Here is a 21,393-nt window from a genome sequence, read left to right on the forward strand (position 1 = left end):
CACCCCCTCCTCGGTCTTCAAAGTGCTACATCTCTGACCTTTTGTCCCAAGTCAGGTCTCCCTCTGGGTGCATCTGGGAAACGTTCTCTGATTTAAAGTTCTCAAAGTCCCACCTGGATTAATTCAGAATCATTTCCCCTTAATCTTTTTTTTTTTAATGTTTATTTATTTTGAGAGAGAGAGAGAGAGAGAGGGAGAGGGAGAGAGAGAGAGAACATGAGCACGGAAGGGGCAGATAGAGAGGGAGACACAGAATCCCAAGCAGGCTCCAGGCTCCTAGCTGTCAGCACAGAGCCTGACGCGGGACTCGAACTCATGAACCTCGAGATCACGACCTGAGCTGAGGTCTGACGCTTAACCGGCGGAGCCCCCCAGGCGGCCCGATCCTTAATCTTAATCACATCTGCAGAGTCCCTTTTTGTGAGGTCACACTCACAGGTTCCGGGAATCAGGACATGGACATCTTGGGGGCATTATTCTGCACCCCCACACTGTCTCATAGGGGTGAGAGAGCAGATGCGGAAATGCCATTACAGCAGCTTTGAGGGTGACTGACTGCTGGTGGTCTGGCTGTGTCGTTGCCCGCTCGTGAGTGGTCTGCCAGGACCGGTCCCAGCCCAACCCCTCCGGCGTCAGGGAGACAACCCGCTCCCAGCTGCGCTCCGTAAAGAGTGCTGTGTGACTCTAGCCGTTCTGCTTCCCTCTCTGGTCTTCCGATCCTCTTGTATAAAGTCAGATGAACCGTGTTTGTGCCCATTCTTGGTTCAATGGCGCACCTGTAACACAGGGACTCACACCCGCTCACAACCCCCTTTGAGGCGAGTACTGTCTTCCCTCAATCTTGGAAACGAGGGAACTAAGGCAGAGGACCTGAAACGACTGGCCCGAAGTCGCAAAGCAAGCACATCACTGAACGGTCTGTCTCCGGAGTCCCAGCTCCCGACTGAGCTCTGCTCCTCGGTGTGGCTCCAGGAAGCCTGGAGGGCCACACCGAGCCACGAGGACAGAGCCTGCTTGCAGACTGCCCTATTCCGTTCCAGCTTAAGACCGTGTGCAAGTAACGATAACGTCTGACGTCCCATCCACACGTGTTCCGAAGTCCCTGTGTGCCAAGTAGTTTTAAGTGCTACACGTGAATACGCCATAAGCGTGCACACGTGTGCGTCTGCACCGTACCTGGCACACAGCAGACACGCGACACGTGACAGACGCTGGAAGGTGTGCACGCACACGTGAGCTCACGTGAGGTCACAGTAACCCTGGAGGCGGGTGACGTTACCGCTCCCACCCCGTGGACAAGACCACCAGGGCAGAAGTGGCAGCCACCCGTCCGAGGCCACAGAGGGGCACAGCGCCCCGCTCGGTCAGGGGCCTGCGCTCAAAGCACTCACAAGATTAGAGGGAGGTTCCTGCTCGCGGGGACCCAGGGAGCGGCGTGGGGAGCAGAGTGGGAAGTGAGGCCAAGGAGGGGCCGGGCCGGCCAGAGGCGAAGGGCTCAGGAGAGGGCCCCGGCGGTACAGGCGGCTGCCGCGTGGGTGGGGAGAGGCGCCAGGGTGGGACGGGGACACGGGGACACGGGGGCTGGGGCGCGGGGAGCTCCGGGCCTCCTTTGCCGGCTGACCGGTACTCTTCCTCCCTCAGCGAACCCGGACTCCGTGTTAGGGCTCCTCCGGACCCACCTGCCCTCCCACGGCCAGGCCGCCAGCCACCGGCCTTCCGACCCCCCGGGCTCATCTGTCATCTACTCCCAGGTGAAGGTGGCATGACCCTCGGCCTCCGTGGCTCCTCAAAGCTGAGTCCACACACACGCCCTGCGTCCCAAGCCATGCTGGGGCAAGGACATCGGCATGGGGTGACTTGAACGGGTCCAGGCCCCGTCCCCTGGCCTCTGCCCTCGGTGTGACCGGAGCACGGGACTGTGGGACGCTGCCGTTTCGCAAGTGAAAGTCCGTGCACCTCACGGGCTCTCTGTCTGGTGACACGTTGCTCCCCCCGGGGCCATCCCGTCCCCTGGCTTCCTTAGCGGACTTCGGCCACGGTCCCTGTTCTGGGTCCCACTCCCGTGCACACGCCAGCCGCTCCTAGTGGAGCCTGCTCCGGGACTTCGAGGAGGCCACCTGCCCCCTTCCTGTGGACACCCGTCACCTGTAGAGACCTCCACCGTAGACACCTGCTCCCCCTGGACACCTGCCCCCCCCCCCCCCCCCGCCGCGGACACCTGCTCCCCTGCAGCTCCTTTCTTCAGCGCTCTTCCGTCTGGTGGGGCTACCGTGGCACTCTACCAAGTGGGGACGGGCGCAGCTGGCTGTGGACCTCCCTCCACACCATGGGGCTGCATTTCCTGCCCCCCACCTGCCTGGGACGTTAAGGTCAGCCCCTGACAGCACGAGAGCTTCTCCCCTGCATGCAGGCCCACACCCCTGCCAGTGGGCTCACATCCCCTTCCCGTGAGCCCTCCGGTGTGGGTGCAGGAACGCGTCTCACCTGCCCAGAGCTCCTGTCGGGAGGCTCGCCCTGATCCCCGTGAGGAGACCTGCACATTCCGACAGAGGCACCTCAGAGCATCGGGGGGACGGAGGAGGCCCGACAGGTGGGAACCTCGACCGGGTTCTGGGTCAAGAAAAAGCCACAGGAGAAACTTCGGAGGCAGTTAGGGAAAACTGAATATGAACTATATATTACTGATACTGTTGAGTCAATAACCTGGCATTACTTTAAGAATATTTGAAAATACCTGAAATACCTTGAAGTGATTCAGTAAACATTTTTTCACGTGCACGTTAGCGTCTGTGTTCGAGTGTGTTTGTCTTAGCGTGCATTTGTGTGTGCGTGTGTGTGTACAGAGAGAGCACAAACGTGGCAAAACCCACAACTGGTGAATGCAGAGAAGGGCATACGGCATAGGTTGTATCATTCTGTTAACTTATCTGAGATTTCATTTTTTTAACTAAGACATTGAGGGTGGAGCCCGGAGCGCGTCGGACCCCGGGTGTCGGTTGAGGGGCGCCGCCCGGGCCGGCCCCCCTCCCGCCACCAGGGGCTCGGGAGGGAGCCCGGCAAGACCTGGAGGAGGCGGGCGGGGATTTTGCAGTGAAAACATTTCCCTTCCCCGTCGCTCCTCCCTGAGGCTTTCCTGGTGGAACAGTTGGCTCCCACCATCGGAGCACCTGCCACGGGCATTGGAGGGGCGGGGCTCGCGTGGAGGGGCGGGGGGGGGGGTGGTGCCCTGGCGGGGTCTGGGGCTCGCGTGGCAGGGAATTCAGACGAAGTGACTTGCGGAGGGGAGCGGGGCAGAGAGGGGCTCTCGGCTTCGGGTGCCGAGGGACCTGGAGTGGCCTCTGACATGTTTGCCCTTCTGACCCGCTTTGGAGCTGGAGTGTCGAGGGACAAAACCCCACTGCCGGGGAGCTCCCGGGAGGAGGCCGCACAGAGGTCGAACGTCGGGTCTGGGGGAGCACCCTGCAGTGGTGGGGTCGGCACGGATACTCCTTCTGCCCACCTCACCCCTGACCGGCTGCGGGCTTCAAGGGTGAGCACGACGGGCCCAACAAGAAGCTAGGGAAACGCTGGAATTTTCCCCGAGCACCCCTCAGGCTTCCCCAGTTAGCGGGTGATGATAGATCTTTACCGGGGCCCTGTGCACGGCCTGAGCACAGGGATCTGTTCCCTTCCTCCTTCCCCCCGCCCAGTCGGATCCCCGGGTCTTCTCTGGAGGCGGAGGCTGTCCCTGGGGCGGGCTGCCGCAGGTTCCAGCCCGGAGAGCAGGCGGCCGGCCGGCCCGCTGGGCTCTCTCGCCTCAGCTTTCCTAGTTGTGCACTAGCGTCGTCCAGAGAAACAGAACCAGAGGGAGATGCAGAGACATAGGTGTTCATTTGCTGTCAGGAACAGGCTCGTGGGGCTATGGGGGCTGACGAGTCCCGAGATTGGCAGTTGGCAAACTGAGCACTCAGAGCTGGTAAGGTTTTAGGCCAAAGGCCAGCGGGTTCGAGAGCCCGGAGGAGCCGACATTTCAGTCGGAGTCCGAGGCAGGAAGGAGCCTGATGCCCGCACTCGGAGCTGGTCAGGCAAGAGAAGTTGTCCTCTCACTCCGAGGAGGTTCAGCTCTCTTTGTCCCAGCCGGGCCTTCGCCTGATTGGACGAGGCCCACCCACACTCAGGAGAACAATCTGCTTCACTCCAGCCGATCCAGATGTTAACCTCTTCCAGAAACACCCTCACAGACACGCCCAGAACAACGTCCAAATATCCGGGCACCCTGTGGCCCGGTCAAATTGACACACGAAAACCACCACCCCGATCATAACGGTGGCCTCTTGCCTCCACTAGACCTTTGGGGGTTTTCCTCAGTCAGCTCAGAACAACGAATCCTCATTTGGGGGGGTCTCCTCGAACAGGACGGGTGCCTGCCTGGCCTCCCTCACGTTTGGGGTTAAGAGAATGTCGACCGCTCCCGGGTCACAGCTGCTTTCTCTTTCTGTGTGCTTTCTGTGCCTCCCCGAGGTCTGTCTTCCTCTGTGACAGTGCGCTGACCTGCACCCCATCTCCTGATTTAACCTCTTCTATTTCAGCTAGCCAGCCTCGTGGTCGCTCCCGTCCTCTCAGCCCCGCTGGTTAGTACTGCCCGCCCGACAGAGACCTAACTCACAAAAGCAGCTACTATTTATTTTTCATGAGCATCGGGTAGCGCGTGAGGCATTCTGCATCAATCACGCGACCCTCCCAGGAAGTCCGTGCAACAAGTACCCGTCAGCGTCCCTTTTACAGACGGGGAAACTGAGGCTGAGAGTACCCCACTTGCCCGAGGCCACGCATCGGTCAGTTGGAGCCAGAAGTGCCCACACTCTTCGCTACCTGGCCAACGTCCCCGGCAGGCTTCACGGGTCACCCGTCCCGTGTGGACAGAGGCATTTGTGAAGCACGATCGACCTGGAGTCCGAAGGTCCTACCGCTCCCCATCTGGCCTCCCCGGGCACTGGCTACCTCATCCGCAAAACAGGAAAAGTGGCGACAGCTGCTTGACTGGATTACAGGTGGGGACAGTGTTTATGTACACACGGAGCAGGTGTTCTCGGGAGCAGGCAGTGAGGCGCCCGTGCTCGCGGTTTCGTTTGCCTTTATTGCTTCATCGTTTACAAGGAAGCAGCTGCTGAACTGCCACAAAGATGCTCCAGAGAAAACGGTGGAAGATGACCCGGTGTCCTTTTTTTGGATGTGCTGCCGAAACGAGCACTTGGCGTCCTTTCTAACGCGAGAGCAGGGTGATCCGGGAGGAGGCGTAGGAGTGGATGTGCTCAGCGCTTCGGGAACGGACTTCCGTGATTTGGGGGCTATCTGGTCATTTTCCAGAGAAACAGAAGCGAAGGAGTGACTTCTCCAGATGCATTCTCTGGGGGCTCTGACTGACAAAAGCGAGGAGGGCCTCGTGTCGGTGCCCGGCGCACCTGCGGCTCTCGGGTTCGCGGCCCCCGGCAGCAGGAAAGATCAAGGCCAGGAGAAGAGAGAGGACCCACCGGGGCTCGGCTGGTGGGCACGCTGACGGACAAGGGGCCCGAGGAAGGCGGGGCCAGGCCAGCCCGAGTGAGGAGGGAAGGCGGGGGAAGGCAGCAGCGTGAGAGCGACAGACGCCAGTGAGCGAGACGCGATGGCATCGGGCCGGAGGGCTGAGGCCAAGCTCCCCAGATCTGCCGCAGGGCCGGCGTGCGCCCTGGGCAGGCCGCCTGACCCGGGGGGGGGGGGTGCTAGTGCCCTCGCCTGGAGAGCGGGACAACGAGAGCACCTGCCCCAAATGGTTGCGGTGAGCACGAAGATGTACAAATTGTAAAAACAAAAAAAAAAAAGTTTTCTCGGTTTGGCCGTTTCCCATAAAGTTAAACCCACACTTACTGCACCAGCCAGCCGTCCGGCCCCCTGTGTACTTGCCCGAGGGAAACGAAAACCACCATTTGCACCCCAAACCGGCACACGGATGGTTTTAGCAGTTTTGATTACAGTCACCAAAAACTGGAAACAACGCAAACAAATATCCCTGATGCGGTAAACTCATAAATGGAAGGAGCAAACGGCACACGGCGGAATCCCACGCAGCCCTGAACGGACCAGACTCCCGGCAGGTGTGACCAGGGGCCTGAACCCGGGACGCGTCCCAGCGAGCGAAAGAGGCCACTTCCACACCCTGGAGGCGGCACGCCCCCGTCTTCGCGATGTCCTCGCAAGGGGCAGCGGACAGGTCGGCGGCTGCCGGCGTTGGCGGGGTGGGGGGAGGGCTCCCCAAGGTGGGCACGGGGGAGCTCGTGGCAGGGGTGGAATGTTCTCTCCTGACCGCGAGGGGGGGGGGGGGTTCCGTGATTGTGTATACTTGCCGAGACTCCCAGACCACGCGCTGAAAGGAATGTATGCTTTTAAGTTGAAGGAGGCCTGCCTTTCGGCGAAGTTCAAGGCCTGCTCCGAGGCGCTGGCCAGGGAACGGGCAGGTGGTGCGGGGTCTCCCGGAGCAGTCTGGGAGCGATGCAGGACTGGTGTTCGCAGCGGGCCGGGCGCGTGGAAGGGCTCCTCAAGCAGCAGCTACAGCACCATTGCCTGTGATCACATTTATCCCGGGGGGGGGGGGGGGGGGAGCGATGATGCCAGTGCACCTGTCACCTTTATTAAAATGACAAACGGGGACGGCTGGGTGACTCAGTTGGTTAAGCGGCCGACTTCGGCTCAGGTCATGATCTCGCAGTCCGTGAGTTCGAGCCCCGCGTCGGGCTCTGGGCTGACTGCTCAGAGCCTGGAGCCTGTTTCCGATTCTGTGTCTCCCTCTCTCTCTGCCCCTCCCCTGCTCATGCTCTGTCTCTCTCTGCCTCAAAAATAAAAAAAATAAAATAAAAATAAAATAAAATAAAATGACAAACGGCCCTGGGGGTGACGAAAGTCGGTCTCCCTCCTCTTCCGGCTCAAGTACACACACACAACGACAAAGGCTCAGCCAAAGCCCGGTCACGTTCCGACCGCACGGGCCCAGAGAGGCCTCTCGGAAACCCAAGGAGGGACCGGACGGGGCGGGCGTGGGGCCACCAGGCCACTGCGGCCGACACCCTGTGACGAGGGCCTGTCCCGCCCCGGGGGGCTCAGCCCTGCCAAGGGGACGGGTCCGCGGGGAGGACCGTGTGGTCTCCTGCCTCAGGACGACCCGGGAGCTCTCAAGCTCTTTATGTCCAGGCTGGGCCTGTGTGCACGTGCTGGCCGGCCCCCGCACGCGTCACCGCAGTGACAAACGACGGCACTGCTGGGCAGCTTCGGTCCCGGGCTGGGGTGTCTGTGACGGAGGCAGGACGGTGGGATCCGGTGCCCAGACTCGCCCCCCGGGACACTCGGTTTGTCCACATTTCTTCTGGTCTGGTCTGTCGTCTGTGGTCAATGTGAAGAAAGTGGTTGTGGAGAAATGGCGTGGGCGAGGGATGGGCCACTCGGGGAGGCCCGGGCGAAGGCCCCCGAGCCTCCGCCAGCCACTTAGGGGATGAGCCCAGAGCCCCCGAACCCACGGGGTGCGTGCAGTTTAAGCCCCCCGGCCCGATGGCGGCCGTGATGGTTAGCTTTATGCGTCCACTTGACTGAGCTGAGCGAGGCCCGGAGAACTGGCACAGCCTTATTCCCACGTGCGTCTGCGAGAGCGTCCCCAGAAGAAGACAGCACTTGCATCCGTAGACGGAGCGAAAATCACCCTCGCCACCGCTGGGGGCACCAGCCAATCGGTTGAGGCCCCACCAGAAGAAGAAACAGGGGGACGGAGGGCACATCCACCCGTCCTCGAGTGGGGCGCCCGCCTTCTCCCACCCCCAGTCCCGCCGACGGGGACTCCCTGGCCTCGGCGTATGGCGAGCCAACCCTCATAACGCGACTCTTCCCCTCTGGCGGTGGGTCTGCCTGGACCGTTGGCTCTGTTCCCCCGGAGAACCCGGCTAACCCAGCGGCCCCAGGCGGCCAAGACCACTCGTCACCAGGAAAGTCCCTGCTATCGAGACTTAAAGAAAAAGGAAAAATCTTTGGTTTGTTTGCGCTTTGGTTTTGATTTTGGTTTTCGTCTTGTTCCCGCCTCAAACTCCTAACGACCCACAGAAAGAGAAGACCACCCCCCTGATGCAAGGACGCTTCCTTTGTTTTTACAGAATCATACACATTAAAACCTTGGTGTTCCAATAGTGTAAAGGGTGAGATGTTTACATAAGTTTGTGATGTCATAAGAAGCCAATTAGGGTAAAAGTTAGAGCTGATTTGGAAAACGAAGGAGGTCTGCACAAATGATTCGGCAGCTTGCTCGTCAAACGGCCCCAGTGCCTGGTGCTGGGGGACTTGCTGGAAGGATCATCGTGCCAGAGGAGTGATTCCGCTGCTCTCTTCCAGCAAAACAAAAATTTTAGGGATTTCTGAATTTTTTTTATTAAAACCTAAACCTAGGGGCGCGTGGGTGGCTCAGTGGGTTGAGCGTCCGACTTCGGCTCAGGTCATGATCTCACAGCTCGCGAGTTCGAGCCCCGCGTGGGGCTCTGTGCTGACAGCTCGGAGCCTGGAGCCTGCTTCCGATTCTGTGTCTCCCTCTCTCTCTGCCCCTCCCCCACCCCCACGCTCTGTCTCTGTCTCTCTCAAAAATAAATAAACATTAAAAAAATTTTTTTCTTTTTAAACTAAACCTAACATAGGCTTCCTATTGCGGAAACTTCCTGTTTCATACCTAAACAAGACCTGACTGATCCCAGCTCCCACCAACAGTGGAGAAGGACACCCGGAGGTTTTGGCCACCATCTCCCCACCCGGTCTCCCCTCCGTCCCCCTGGAAGCTCCCCCAGAGCCACTGCCTGTGTGGTTTTCACAAAAACTCTCAGCTGCTGGTAAGCCTCAGGTCACATCTATAGGAGTTCTTGAATTTTCTTAAGCATTTAATTTTTTTTAATTTATTTTTACTATTTTTATTTATTTTGAGAGAGAGAGAGAGAGAGCATGAGCAGGGGAGGGGCAGAGAGAGAGAGAGAGAGAGAGAGAGAGAGAGACTCCCAAGCAGGCTCCGCACCGTCAGCACAGAGCCTGACATGGGGCTCGAACCCACGAACCGTGAGATCATGACCCGGGCTGAAATCAAGAGTTGGACGCTTAACCGACGGAGCCACCCAGGCGCCCCAGGAGTTCTTGAATTGTGTAACTTGCCTATTTTGTGCCCCTCGTCTCTGTCCCCAGATGAAAAACCAGTAAAGCCCTGAAAGAGGCCCAGGAATATCCAAGCACAAGGGAGCTAAGTCCAAAGTCAGGGACAAGGGAGGAGGAAACCCACATTTAAGTGGCTGGTGAAAGCCGCCTTCAGAGAAAGGAGGGCAAGTTGGGCCGGGGGCCCCGTGGGAGGGAAGGAGGGGCCGAGATAGCTCACAGGAAGGCTGGTCAGACCCCCAGACACTCCTGAGACTCTCGGTCCCACTGGGCCTGGGCCACATTCACGAGGTCACCAGCTTCAGAAGGAAAAGAACAGTTCTGTGCTTTACATGCGGCCCTTGACAGCCAGTGACCCCGTGTGGTGGGGACGGATTGCACAGGCACCCTCGCAGGGACACGGAAACACGACAGGTGCAAGGCTCAAGGGACCAACACACAGCAGGACGCGTGGCGGCTGTGTGGCCAGTGAGTGAGGCAGGCTTCGTCACCAACAGTGTTTTCTCGAAGGGCTGGTGACGATAAGCACCTGGCTTCAGAGCAAGATTTTTTCCTCCCCACAAGCGCAAAATGAAGGAGACGAAGCTTGAGAAAAATACACACCAAGCAAATACACAACAGTCGAAACTGAGTGTTTCAAACCAAGTCTGGCTCTGGGTAACAGAGCCCCTGGCACAGTCTGTCGCCCACAACCAGACCGTGGCTCCCGTCTGGCCAGCTACATGAGAGGGCGGAAAGGCCCTCGGCAGAGCTCTGGACAGGCGGAAAGCTGCCTGACGGGGCAGAATGGCGCTTATGGGTGTCTGCAGGGACAGCAACCGGTGGCCTCGGCCCACAGGGACGACAGTCCTCCACGAGGGGCTTTTCCAGTCCTTCCGGGAGCTCTCAGCAAGGGAGCGTGCCGGCGTTGGAAGGGAAGGAGGGCAGCAAGCACTCACCGTCAAAGCCCAGAAGCATCCGGAAAGAGAGCCGCTGGGGAAGGTGGGAGCGCCGGCCTCTGCCCGGTCTCCGGGCGACAACCAGGCACAAGGTGACAGACTTGCCCTCGTGTCCCACGTGAGGCAGCCGGGTCCGGAGCAGACCCGCGCGGCTTTCTTCCAGCTGGGGGCAAGAGGCGAGCAGGGCTCAGGAGCCCACGCCCCTCGGTGAACACGTGTTTTGTCAACCATGATGGTGGAAGGGTGGCACCGTGGTGACGGGCCAGAGTTTCGTTGACACAGAGGCACGTCAGTTTCTTTGCCCTATTTGGTCAGAGTGCCGGCGCCCGGGCTCAACGTCTCATTGTAAAAAGGTCCCCAGAGCGTCAGGGCCGCTTCCAGACACGTTAGCGCGGCGCTCTCACGCCCTGACGTCATGCACTTGGCCGCCGGGCAGGAGACCTCCAGCCCCGTTCCCCAGAGGGTCAGCTTCCGATGGGAGCCGGGAGCCTGGGCCCGTCCCCGCCCCTGCTGGACGGGCGCCGTGAGCGTCTGCTCAGATGCTGGTTAAGCCCTTCTGCTGGCAGGGCGTTGATTCCCCAAAACATCAGTCCGGCGCGACTCCAGCCACGCCGCGTGCATCGTGGGACCACCGTGGTTCTTGGAAACGCCTAACTGGAAACTTCCTCTAAAAGGCACATGACGCTCACTTCTCTCCATATAGTTGCTTCCAGTGGCCGGAGAGCCGCAGTGCACACAAACGGGACAGCAGAGACGAGGGACGGCTGGTCACCCCGTGTCAAGACTCCTTCCCTAGAAAGGGGAGCGTATCCAGGAGGGACCGGTCAGCGGGGCTGCAGTTCCGCCTCGCGCCACCGGGTGTCGCTGACACCACAAGCACAGGCCTTCCCGCCAGGATCCTCTTCAAACTCCCGGTGCCCGGGGCGCCTGGGTGGCTCAGTCGGTTAAGCGGCGACTTCGGCCCAGGTCATGATCTCGCGGTCCGTGAGTTCGAGCCCCGCGTCGGGCTCTGTGCTGACAGCTCAGAGCCTGGAGCCTGTTTCAGATTCTGTGTCTCCCTCTCTCTGACCCTCCCCCGTTCATGCTTTGTTTCTCTCTGTCTCAAAAATAAATAAACGTTAAAAAAAAAAAAAAAAAAAAAAACTCCCGGTGCCAACTTTGAACTCAGCGTTGATTTACGATTTGATTACCACACGACCCAAATGTGGGCAAGTACGAAACCCCTACGCCTTCTGCTTCTCGAATAACCACAAAAATTTGAAGCATAAAACCAGACACACAGCAATAAAATGCAAGGTAAAGCTGATTCAATGCCGTGGCTGATGTTATGCCAGCTGGACCTAAATCGGGGACTTGGAATTTCATGGGACTAGTGAGCAGTCACGTTTCTTGGTCCACTGGTTACTTGAGGCCATTCACTATCAACATGATCAGCCATACATTGAGTCATTTTTTAGGTTCAACCTGACCCATTTTAGGGGCACCTGGGTGGCTCAGTCGGTTGAGCGTCCGACTTCGGCTCAAGTCACGGTCTCACAGTTGGTGAGTTCGAGCCCCACGTCGGGTTCTGTGCTGACAGCTCGGAGCCTGGAGCCTGCTTCAGATTCTGTCTCTCTCTCTCTCTCTCTCTCTCTCTCTCTGCCCCTCCCCTTCTCACACTCTGTCTCTCTCTCTCTCAAGAATAAATAAAACATGTAAAAAATTTTCCAACGGTTTAATATAAAAATTAAAAATAGAAGTTGACTCACTTTAAGTCATCAACCCATTCTCTTGATGACCCAATAAATGGAGGACTATAACCTCACTAATGCAATCCACTCCTACCCCATTTTACACACCCCTTTGCAGGACTGGTTCATTACAATGCTGATGACCTTTGAGTTATATAAATACTGGCCATTCCAGTTATTATTAATACCTTCCTCATACTCGGCAGCCAAAGACATCTCGGGGACCTCAGCAAGAAGGAACTGCCAGGTCCCCTCCATCCTTCCTGCGCCTCCTCGAGGTGTGGCCGGGGCCCAGATGGCCAGGAGCCAAACAGCCCCTCGCAGCCCCAGGGCCCTCACCACAGCCGCCTCTGCCGGCGTTTGCATCGAAGACCACTGACCCCAGAGCCAGGAGACGATGCCGCTGGTGTTGCCTGCGAGGCCAAGAATGTGGGTTCCCCTCCCAGCTCGGCTCAGCTCAGCTCTGCAGCCTCAGCTCTGGACCTCACGGTGCAGAGTCTGAAAGGGGCCTTAGCAGAAGACTGTAGAATGCTGGACGACAACCGGAGAGCTGGCGATCCGCGTGGGCGCCACCCACACCGTAGCCTCTGAAAATTAAAGTAGGAGGTGAGGAGCGTCCCTCCCCAGCTCGCCTGAGCTCCCACTGCCTTCATACGGTGCTAGTGCGCACAAGACGCGTGACGCTGGGCAGTTCCAAACAGCACCTTGTGACTTCCACACTCTTGCCACCGTGCTGGGGCGGGGGCGGGGAGGGGGTGCTCTGCCCAGACACCAACGAGCGTCTCAAGTGTGGGGAGTTTCTTGATTCCAAGTGAACGTAACTCTTAGCCCTGTGGCAGCCTAGACAGTCTGCTGTGGTTTTTTCCAGTAAAATAGAAAGAAAGAAAGAAAGAAAGAAAGAAAGAAAGAAAGAAAGAAAGGAAGGAAAGAAGGAAGGAAGGAAGGAAAGGAAGGAAGGAAGGAAGGAAGGAAGGAAGGAAGGAAGGAAGAAAGAAACTTTGTAACTTCTGCGAAGCTCTTTATCTCACCCAACAGTTTCTCCCAGAAGGGTTTGCAAAAAAGCAACATTTGCCAGCGTGCTGTTTTCTCCAGGCTCTGCTCCTAGAGATAATGATGCCAATGGTGCTGGCTACACAAGGGCCGTGCAAAAATGAACACACACGCGCACACACACACACACACACACACACACACACACAAATCAAAAGGGCATTCCTGTCACCATGCAATGGAACCACGTCATAAGCCCAGGCCGCTCGCCTCAGGTGCAAGTTCTCCTAGCAAGTTCAGAGCAAATCCACAGACTAAGCTCGCAGCCCATGGCCTCTCGTGTCTAAACCCACCTGTCGCAGTAACTGAGTAGCCGCAGACATCAACATCCGGCCCAACCACATGGTTCTGAAAGGAGGATCCAAACCGAAAGGGGAGGCACAGTTTTACTCAAAATATCTTTTTTTAAGGTTTTTTAAATTTTATTTATTTTGACAAAGAGAGAGAGACAGACAGACAGCACATGCGGGTGGGGGAGGGGCAGAGAGAAGGAGAGAGAATCCCAAGCAGGCTCCACTCTGTCAGTGCAGAGCCCCACTCAGGACTCGAACTCACGAACCGCGAGATCATGACCTGAGCTGAAATCAGGAGTCGGACGCCTAACTGACTGAGCCCCCCCAGGCGTGCCTACTCATATCTTGAGGCACGTGGCAGATCAAACGGTCCCCACGGCAACCCAAGAAGTAAAAAACCTAAATGAATCTAAGACAGAGTTGTAGGAAAGTTACGTTTCTCCCCCCCCCCCCCCCGCCCCGGGAAACATGAGAAAATCTTGTACACTTAAAATTGGTAACTTCCACTCTACGTACCTTACACATCAATAAAAAAAATAGCTGATGAAGCACAAACCCTGCTCCCCCCACTTCTGCACCTTTCCACGCCCTTCCCTCGGTGGTTCCCGGGCTCCACTGGCCCCTGGAATCCTCTGCTTTGGTTCGGAAGCATTTGCTGTTTGTGAGTAAGGACGGGTGTGTCTGTTTCTTTAACATGTGTTTCACTCTCCCAGCGCATGCTACCCCTCACCCGGTCCTGGGAAGATGAGACACAGAGGGCTGGACAAACCCTTGTCTGGCGTCTGGATCGGTTCCCCCCGTGGTCGAGATTGTCCGTGAGCCTCGGGGCCTGAAAGCCTGTCTCAGGGCCCCAGCAAATCCTGTTTGCCTTGAAGGATGCGTAATGCACGCATTTGTTCAGAGGTACCCAGTGAGGGAGCCACCATCACCATGCAGGGGGGGAATATTTCCATCGCTAACCCTTTTTTCAATCCGTCCCCCTCCCTCTGGATCCCCCTGGATTCAGGCAACCAACGCCCGATCTGCTTTTTGACTCCGTAATTTTGTCTTTTCTAGAAATTTATGTAAATGGAGTCATGCGGTCTGTGATCTCTTGTGTCTGACGCCTTCCGCTTAGCATCGTGCCTCGGAGAGCCCCCCACGTTTCCATGCTTGTTCGTGGCTGGCGTCTCCCTGGTGCTGAATAACGCTGCCCTGTGTGGATGCACCAGAGCGTGATTGCCCACCCACCAACAGATACACTCGAGCTGTTTCCCGATTTGGGCTGTTACACACACCGATGCCACGAACACGCGTGTCTTCGTGCGGCCACGTTTGCTCAGGGCTGGGACCAGGGTGAGGCAGGGAAAGCATCAGGTGCAAGCTTTAAGGAGGCACTCGCTCTCGGGGTCTTGCAAGAGCGGCCCCGGGTGGGGGAAATTTCCCTCCCTGGACACCTATCTCGTCTCCGCTGGCCTCAGCTTTGGTTTTCATTTCTTTGGGAATGGGCCTTTGGAGTCAACAACCAAGAGTGAGATTTTCTGACTCATACAGTCCACGTGCATTTAAAATTATGAGAGACAGGATGCCTGGGTGGCTCAGTCGGTTAAGTGTCCGACTTTGGCTCAGGTCATGATCTCACGGTTCGTGGGTTCAAGCCCCGCTCTGTGCTGACAGCTCAGAGCCTGGAGCCTGCTTCCGATGCTGTGTCTCCCTCTCTCTGCTCCTCCCCTACTCATTCTCTGTCTCTGTCTCTCAAAAATGAATAAACATTACCAAAAAAAAAAAATTTTTTTTTAAAAAGCTCCGGTTTGCATGGCTCCATCTGTCTGTAAGTGGTCCCTCTGCTGTGCTGTTCTTTTCACCGGGTCCCCAGGGTCTCCCTCTTGTGGGAACTCTTTAGCTGCCAGGCAGGGGGTTGGCACATTGCTTTCTGGTTTGGGGTCTCAGTCCCTCTAGATTCTCACGCTTTCTGATTTTTCCTCCAAACTTCCAGCTGCGTGACAGCCCTGAACTCTGGCCTCTGGGACCTTTAGCGGCGCGTTTGTGGGTTCTTTTGGTGTTGTGTCCCAGGGTCCGGCTGGGGAAGGGGCCGCCAGGTGCCCTCGGGCCCAGTCTTCCCCTCCGGTCCTTCCCAGCAACCACAGGCACAGGCCCAGCCCAGGGTCTTGGTCTGCGGCTCCAGGAGGCAGAAACAGGGGACACGGGGACCCTGCAGCCAGCACACCAGCAGAAATGCCCTGCTCCTCCCGCTGCTGTGGCACGAGAGGCCACGGCCTGGCGGCGAGTGACCTCGTAAAGCGGCCAACTGCCCTCCGCACCCCAGTTCGGAGCCCTCTGATCGTCCCGTTCTCAAAACTGAGCTGACGTAGGGGCAGGAGAGGAGCTTCTGGTACCTGGGCGTCTGAATAACCTGCCTCTTCTCCCAAACCGGAGCCTTCCAGACACTGAATCTCTGGGAAGGGGGGCTCCTTCCAGACTGACTCGGGTTTAAGTTTGCCTCTGCAGGGAACTGCGGGAGGACCCAGGTCATGGGAGAGCACCTGCCTGCTTGGGACAGGTTGAAACATTAAATGGAAGAAAAGTGATCACTGTGGAGTCGGGCACACAATAGTGCACCTGCTCCTGCCCATGCCGGGGGGGGGGGGGGGGGGGGGGGAGGCGGGGAGGGTGGGGGGAGGGCGGGGCTGGCTCTGGGTCCCTGGCAACACAGGAGCCGCTGCTGTGGAGCAGGATGAGTGGCCCCAAACGGAAGGACGCGCACGGCTCCTCGTCCGCAGGGACAGCAGATCCTCACAGGCTCCGGAAGCCTCTCCAGTTCCCCCAGGCCCCCCTGAGTCCTTGGTAGTTTCTCCCTCAGGGACCCTCTCTTCACACAATGTAGACGAGTCACCAGCCCACATATGACAGGATTTTCCAAGGGATCGTGTTCAGGAATGAGTGTAGAAAATCTGAAAAGAGAAAATACAAGCAGCTCAGAAACCTGGGCTCATGTTCCAAGTTACTGGTGTTCTAGACACACAAGGGCGGTGAGTAGGGAGAAGTGTGAATTGTTCCCAGCATGTTCCTCGTCACTCACATCTGTGAATAAAGCCCAAGGCAGAAAAACCAAAAATATTGGGAACAATTTATGCTCAAAAGTTGTCCACAGTGTTCTCTGTTAAAGACCCTCCCTTTAAAAAAAAATAAAATAAAATAAAAATAAAAAATTAAATTAAATTAAAAAAGACCTTCCCAGTTGTGGGAATAATACAGAGAGATCACAGCATAAACCTATAGGTGAATGAGTTAAAGAAACACTCCACATAAGCAGCAGGGGTCAGGACAGGGACGCCCCGGCCCCCAGGAGTCTCCCTGTGTCCTCACGAATCCCAAAGTCCCCGTCCCCAGACGTGAGCCCTTGCCGCCTCTCTCCAGTTGGACCACCTCCGTAGGCAGCAGGAACGGGATGGCCGAGTTGGCCTGTTCTGGGGGTGCACACAAGGCGGGTCACAGAGCCTGTGGTCTGTCATCTGCGGCCCCTCCCACTCGGATCCCGACCTTCTTCCCGCGCGTCCTGGTGCGGGTGCCCGCACCTCTGTAGAGCAGGTGGGGAGGAGAGAACCGCGGAGCCACAGGGGGTCCTGGAGAAGGCGCAGAGCCCCCTGCACAGGGCCCTGCACGCGGGGGACGCTGAAGCCTGTGCCCCGCCCCCCTTAACATGACGAGGGCCGGGCTCCCCAGGAGGCGGGACGTCCCCACTCTGTCTGCTCCATCTGTGGAACTGACCTGCTTCCCAGCCTCCTCCTACCACCCGTTCCCCCAGCGAGTCCGGGCCCCTTCCCCCGGGGCCCCAGGGACACAGCTGTGTCTGCGGTCCACACGGCTCCCCTCCCGGGAGGCTTGCTCAGGATCCCTTCCAGGAACAGGACCAGGTTCTCCCAGGGGAGCCCCGCTCTGGGTCCCAGCCCGATTCTTCACCAGGACCCTCCCGGACAGGACGGGGCTGCTGCAGGTTCAGCCGGTGATTTCACACAAGCACGTGGGACAGGTTTAATCTGACTTTCGGAGGCAGAAGAATACGGAGGCTCTTGGGACATTTCTTCAAAGAAACCGAGGCAAGGACCATGAACCTGGAAAGTGGAGACAGAGGGAAGTACAAGGTGGGAGGTCCGGGGTGGGGGTGCAGCGAAGCCGCCTGGCTCAGGGAGGGCAGTGGGGGGGGGGGGGGGGCTGGACAAACAGCCGGGTGCCTCAGTTTCCTCTCTTTGTTTCTCTGTCCTTTAAATTATTTTTTAAATTTATTTTTTTTAATGTTTATTTATTTTTGAGAGAGAGAGAGAGAGACAGAGTGTGAGCAGGGGAGGTGCCAGAGAGAGAGGGAGGCACAGAATCCAAAGGAGGCTCCAGGCTCCGAGCTGTCAGCACAGAGCCCGACGCCGGGGCTCGAACTCACGAGCCGTGAGATCATGACCTGAGTTGAGGTCGGTCACCCAACCGACTGAGCCACCCAGGCGCCCCTGTTTCTCTGTCTTTTAAAAGGGCACTTTTGTGTCCCCACTGCTGTTTCCAGGGTCTTGTGCCATTTTGCAAGGTGGGTCTCTTAGTCGCGCAGCAGGTTTCAGGAGGAATTCCTGAATATACCTGTGGGTTAAGGAACAGGCTTTAAGGGCTGAATCACCTGGAGAGGTTGGCAGGAAGAGAAGGGGACGTGCCCCAGCCCCCTGCTCATCCCGGGGGAAGCTGTGGCCGGGCCTCAGGGATTTGCAGGACACACAAGGGGGCTGCGCTGCCTGGACAGGGGGAGCACGGGCGATCACTGACCCCGGAGGCCAGGCTGGGCACAGCGGGCGTGAGAGGTCTGGGGGTGCGGGCTGTCCAGCACAGGGCCCTGGGGGCCTGGAGCACCCACAGACCCTCTGCCCTGGAGAACGGAGTGACGACTTCATGGGAGGTTGAGTGGGGGTGCAGACCCATCGGGAGGAGGATGGGCCCCCAAAACCAGTAGGGGTGGGTGGTGTGCAGGACCCAGAATGAGCCTCAGTCATTTCTGCTTGTTTTTCAGCTAATGTCTGGGTGACCTGGCCACACTCCTCCAATATTCGCTGAGTCCCAAGGTGAGGTGAGGGCTCAGGGTCAGAGAAACCCCAGGCACAGAGCCCGCGGTCGCTGTCCCCATCGTGAGCCTGCACCGGGTCCTGGGTCTGGGCCTGCTGGGGCAGGGGTGAGGCAGGTGCTCACCGGGGTAGGACAGTGGTGGAGGGAACAGGCAGCCTTCTCTGGCCGGATCTGTGGGAACTGGGTGGTCAGAAGCCCGAGGAGCAGAGGTCAGGCGGGCAGGGCCTCTGAGCTCTGACCTGAGTCTAGAAAAACCTTCAGGGAGAGGTCAGCTCAGAGCCTCAGGCCCTCATCGCTGGGGACGCCTGTGGGAGGCATCGTCTGCTTGTATCTGGTGCGGTGTGTGACCCACATCGAAGCTTGGTGCCCAGAGAATTGTCCCAATTCTTCTGCAAGGTCTGTGGGAGTAGAGACTTCCTCACATCCAGAAAACATGCATTGCGTGCCCACTACCCACATGGCCCACGTGACACCTGAGGACGCAAGATGGAAAGACCTTCCTGGACCTCAGGGGCCCCGATTTCCTTCGGAAGCTCCTGACTTCGCCCCCAGCCGGACGGGGACCCCCAGCCGGGGAGGAGGGGGTCCTGGTCCTGCTGCTCTGCTTGTCCATCATGCTCGGGTGCCCTGAGACACGGGACTCCGTCAAGTGAGGGGCCTCGGCACCTGGCATACAGTAGGCGCTCAATAATGTCAACCGCCCGAAGATGCAAGGCAGCACTGCTCGGGAACACACAGTGCCAGATGTCCCCGGCCCACAAGGCCTATTGAGACCCCACAGGTAGATTCTGTTAGGACAGTAGAGTTGGGCGTCTGCTCCGGGATGTGGGTCGAACTATTTCCAGGTCCAGATGTAACGACAGGTTGGTGGCATCCTCAGCGGTAATTTTCCCCCAGGTCAGGTCGGGGCCCTGCTCCGATTGTCAGAGTCTGGCAAGCAGGCCCTCCTCGATCTGGGGACCCTACAGACAATGGGGACAGTGGCTTGCCTCCCCCCTCCCCAGGATCCCTCGGCAGGGGCCCAGGAAAGGAAGGGGGGGAGGGACGGAGTATTGGACCCTCACCAGCTGGAAAGGGCCGAGGCCGCTGTCACTGGGCCTGGAGGGTCGGAGGCAGGTCTGAGTACGTGGCCAGGGTCCGCCCCCGGGTCGGCCATCTCCAGGAGGGAGGGGCCCTTCCACGCCCGGGTGGGGGGGTTTTGAGGGGTTTGGCAATAGACGGCAGTGTCCTGACTGGGGTCCTGGCCCTGAGGTTCATCGGGGGGAGGCTCCCGGGCCGTGTCAGAGCCGGTGTCCCGAGGGAGGACAGTGCAGGCAGGACCCGGCTGCTCACGCACCCCGGGGCGGGAGGGCCTCATCACTAGTCCCGTTCCCTCTGGGATTGCTGTTAGAGACGCCAGGCGCGCGGGGCCCGTGTGCACTCAGGATCCACCCGGCGGTGCGACCTTGGGGTGGATGTGACTCAGTATCTCGCGTTTGTTTCCGGCGCACGCGGGAGGTGGACGCATTTCCCGTTTCCTCTTCTGTCGGTCCCCGTCCGATGGCCACACGTGCGCGCGTTATGTTTGGGCTCAGTGGCCTCCGTCTCCTGGGGGAGAGACTCCATTGTGCTATTGGTGAGCGTCTACAATATACCCTCACATTTCTGTGACGGGAGCGGGCCGCGGGCTCCTGACCTGAAATGCTGACGGGAGCTGGAGACGGAAGGAGTTTCTATCCTCAGGGGTTTCCCGTCCTCAAGGTCAGTCCTGTTTCTATGAAAGGAAATTAGGGAAATGTAGAGTCAGGACGGGGAGCTGCTGGGAATCTGCTCAGGAGTAAAGCCAACACATTCCGGACGCAGGAGGTTTCTCCTGGAGACGGGCATTCTGGATACAATTGGAGGCTTTCCGGAGCATTGGTGACCTCACTGGCCCCACACAGTCCCGGTGATTAACCCAGTGACCCCTGGAGCGTCTCCAAATCCCTCCGTGTTGAGAGCTCACTGGCTTAGGTCCGTGGAGCCATTTGTCCCGGGACACGCAGGGAATGAGATTCTCACTGGGTCTGGTCCTAAAGCCACTCTCCCAGCAGCTGACTGTGGCCCCGGCACGTCCAGGAGGGTTTCCAGCCCGAAGCCCGCGGGTCAGCACAGAAGCCATGTTGCCCAGGGCGCATTCTCCGTCTCAGGGTCATGATCTACATTAGCTGCTGCCAGTCTGGTTAGAAAGTTCCGGAAGCGGCTGAGTGTGGGAGAAGTAAGCCCCACGGTGAGCAGGGCTGGAGGCGCTGGCCCACATGTGACGCAGGCAGTGTAGGGGGGAGGCTGTGGTCAGCAGGGGCCTCTTTGGCTGCAGGGTTCAGGCCACAGGGCCTGTTTCCTCTGCCTGGGGGTGTGAGAAAGGAGAGAGGCTGTCCGGGGGCAGGCCTGGCCTCCCTCCCCCTTCCCCTCCAGTGGGGCTTCTGAAGGTCAGGAGGGACTGAGGTCTGGACAGACCAGTGGCCTATGAGCCTGAGATGTGGGCCTGGCCCCGCCATGTCCCGGCTTCCAGACCGTGGGCCCATCAAATACCCTAAATGGGCCCCGACGTTGCTCATCTGTAAAATGGACGCTAATCTTGATATCTGCCGCCTCTGGCAGGGACCGAGCCTGGGAACCGCAGAAACCAGACACGCTGTGCACGGGTGACATTAGCTCTTGCTGCCCAGGACGGCGACGAGTGACAGAGATCAGCACGTGGGGTCGAAATGTCCCTGGTGGGGTGCCGGCGTGGCACGTGTGTTGGCGGCCCCTCCCGTGTCCCTGACCTGCAGCTGCTGGGGGTTCCCTCCTGGGCCCTGGGCCCCACCCCCCACGCAGTGGTTTGGATGAGCAGACACTCTTCCCCCGAGGTGCTCCCCGGGGGTGCAGGGACAGGGACAGGGACAGGGGCATTGCCAACTTGCTCCCCATCACGCCGAAGTGACCAGTGGTGAGCTGCCCGGGTGTGGCCTCCGTCCGAGGAGTTTCTAACCGCAAGGCCAGGGACTGAGCCTTCTGAAGGACCGTCCCCGTTATGGGACGGGAGCAGGGGAAGAAGGCGGTGTTGATGCTCTCTTGTCTGAGGAGCGCAGAGCAGGTCGGGGAGCCCAGAGTGGACGGGGGGACTCT

General features: G+C 58.5%; 1 protein-coding gene across 4 annotated transcripts in view; it reads left to right on the forward strand.

Moving 5' to 3' along the window:
• The window catches only part of FCRL5 (Fc receptor like 5), a 40,637-nt gene extending 37,864 nt beyond the window's left edge, over positions 1-2,773 (forward strand). For all 4 annotated transcript variants that reach the window (XM_078440708.2, XM_078440710.2, XM_078440709.2 and 1 more), the window contains one exon: positions 1,642-2,773. In XM_078440708.2, coding sequence (XP_078296834.2) covers positions 1,642-1,766 — 125 coding nt within the window. In that variant the 3' untranslated portion in view covers positions 1,767-2,773. The remainder of the gene's footprint in view (positions 1-1,641) is intronic.
• The last annotated feature ends 18,620 nt before the right edge of the window (positions 2,774-21,393 follow it).

This window comes from Panthera onca, chromosome F1 (assembly GCF_046562875.1).
Source record: "Panthera onca isolate mPanOnc1 chromosome F1, mPanOnc1 haplotype 2, whole genome shotgun sequence".
In the NCBI taxonomy this organism is placed as follows: Eukaryota; Metazoa; Chordata; class Mammalia; order Carnivora; family Felidae; genus Panthera; species Panthera onca.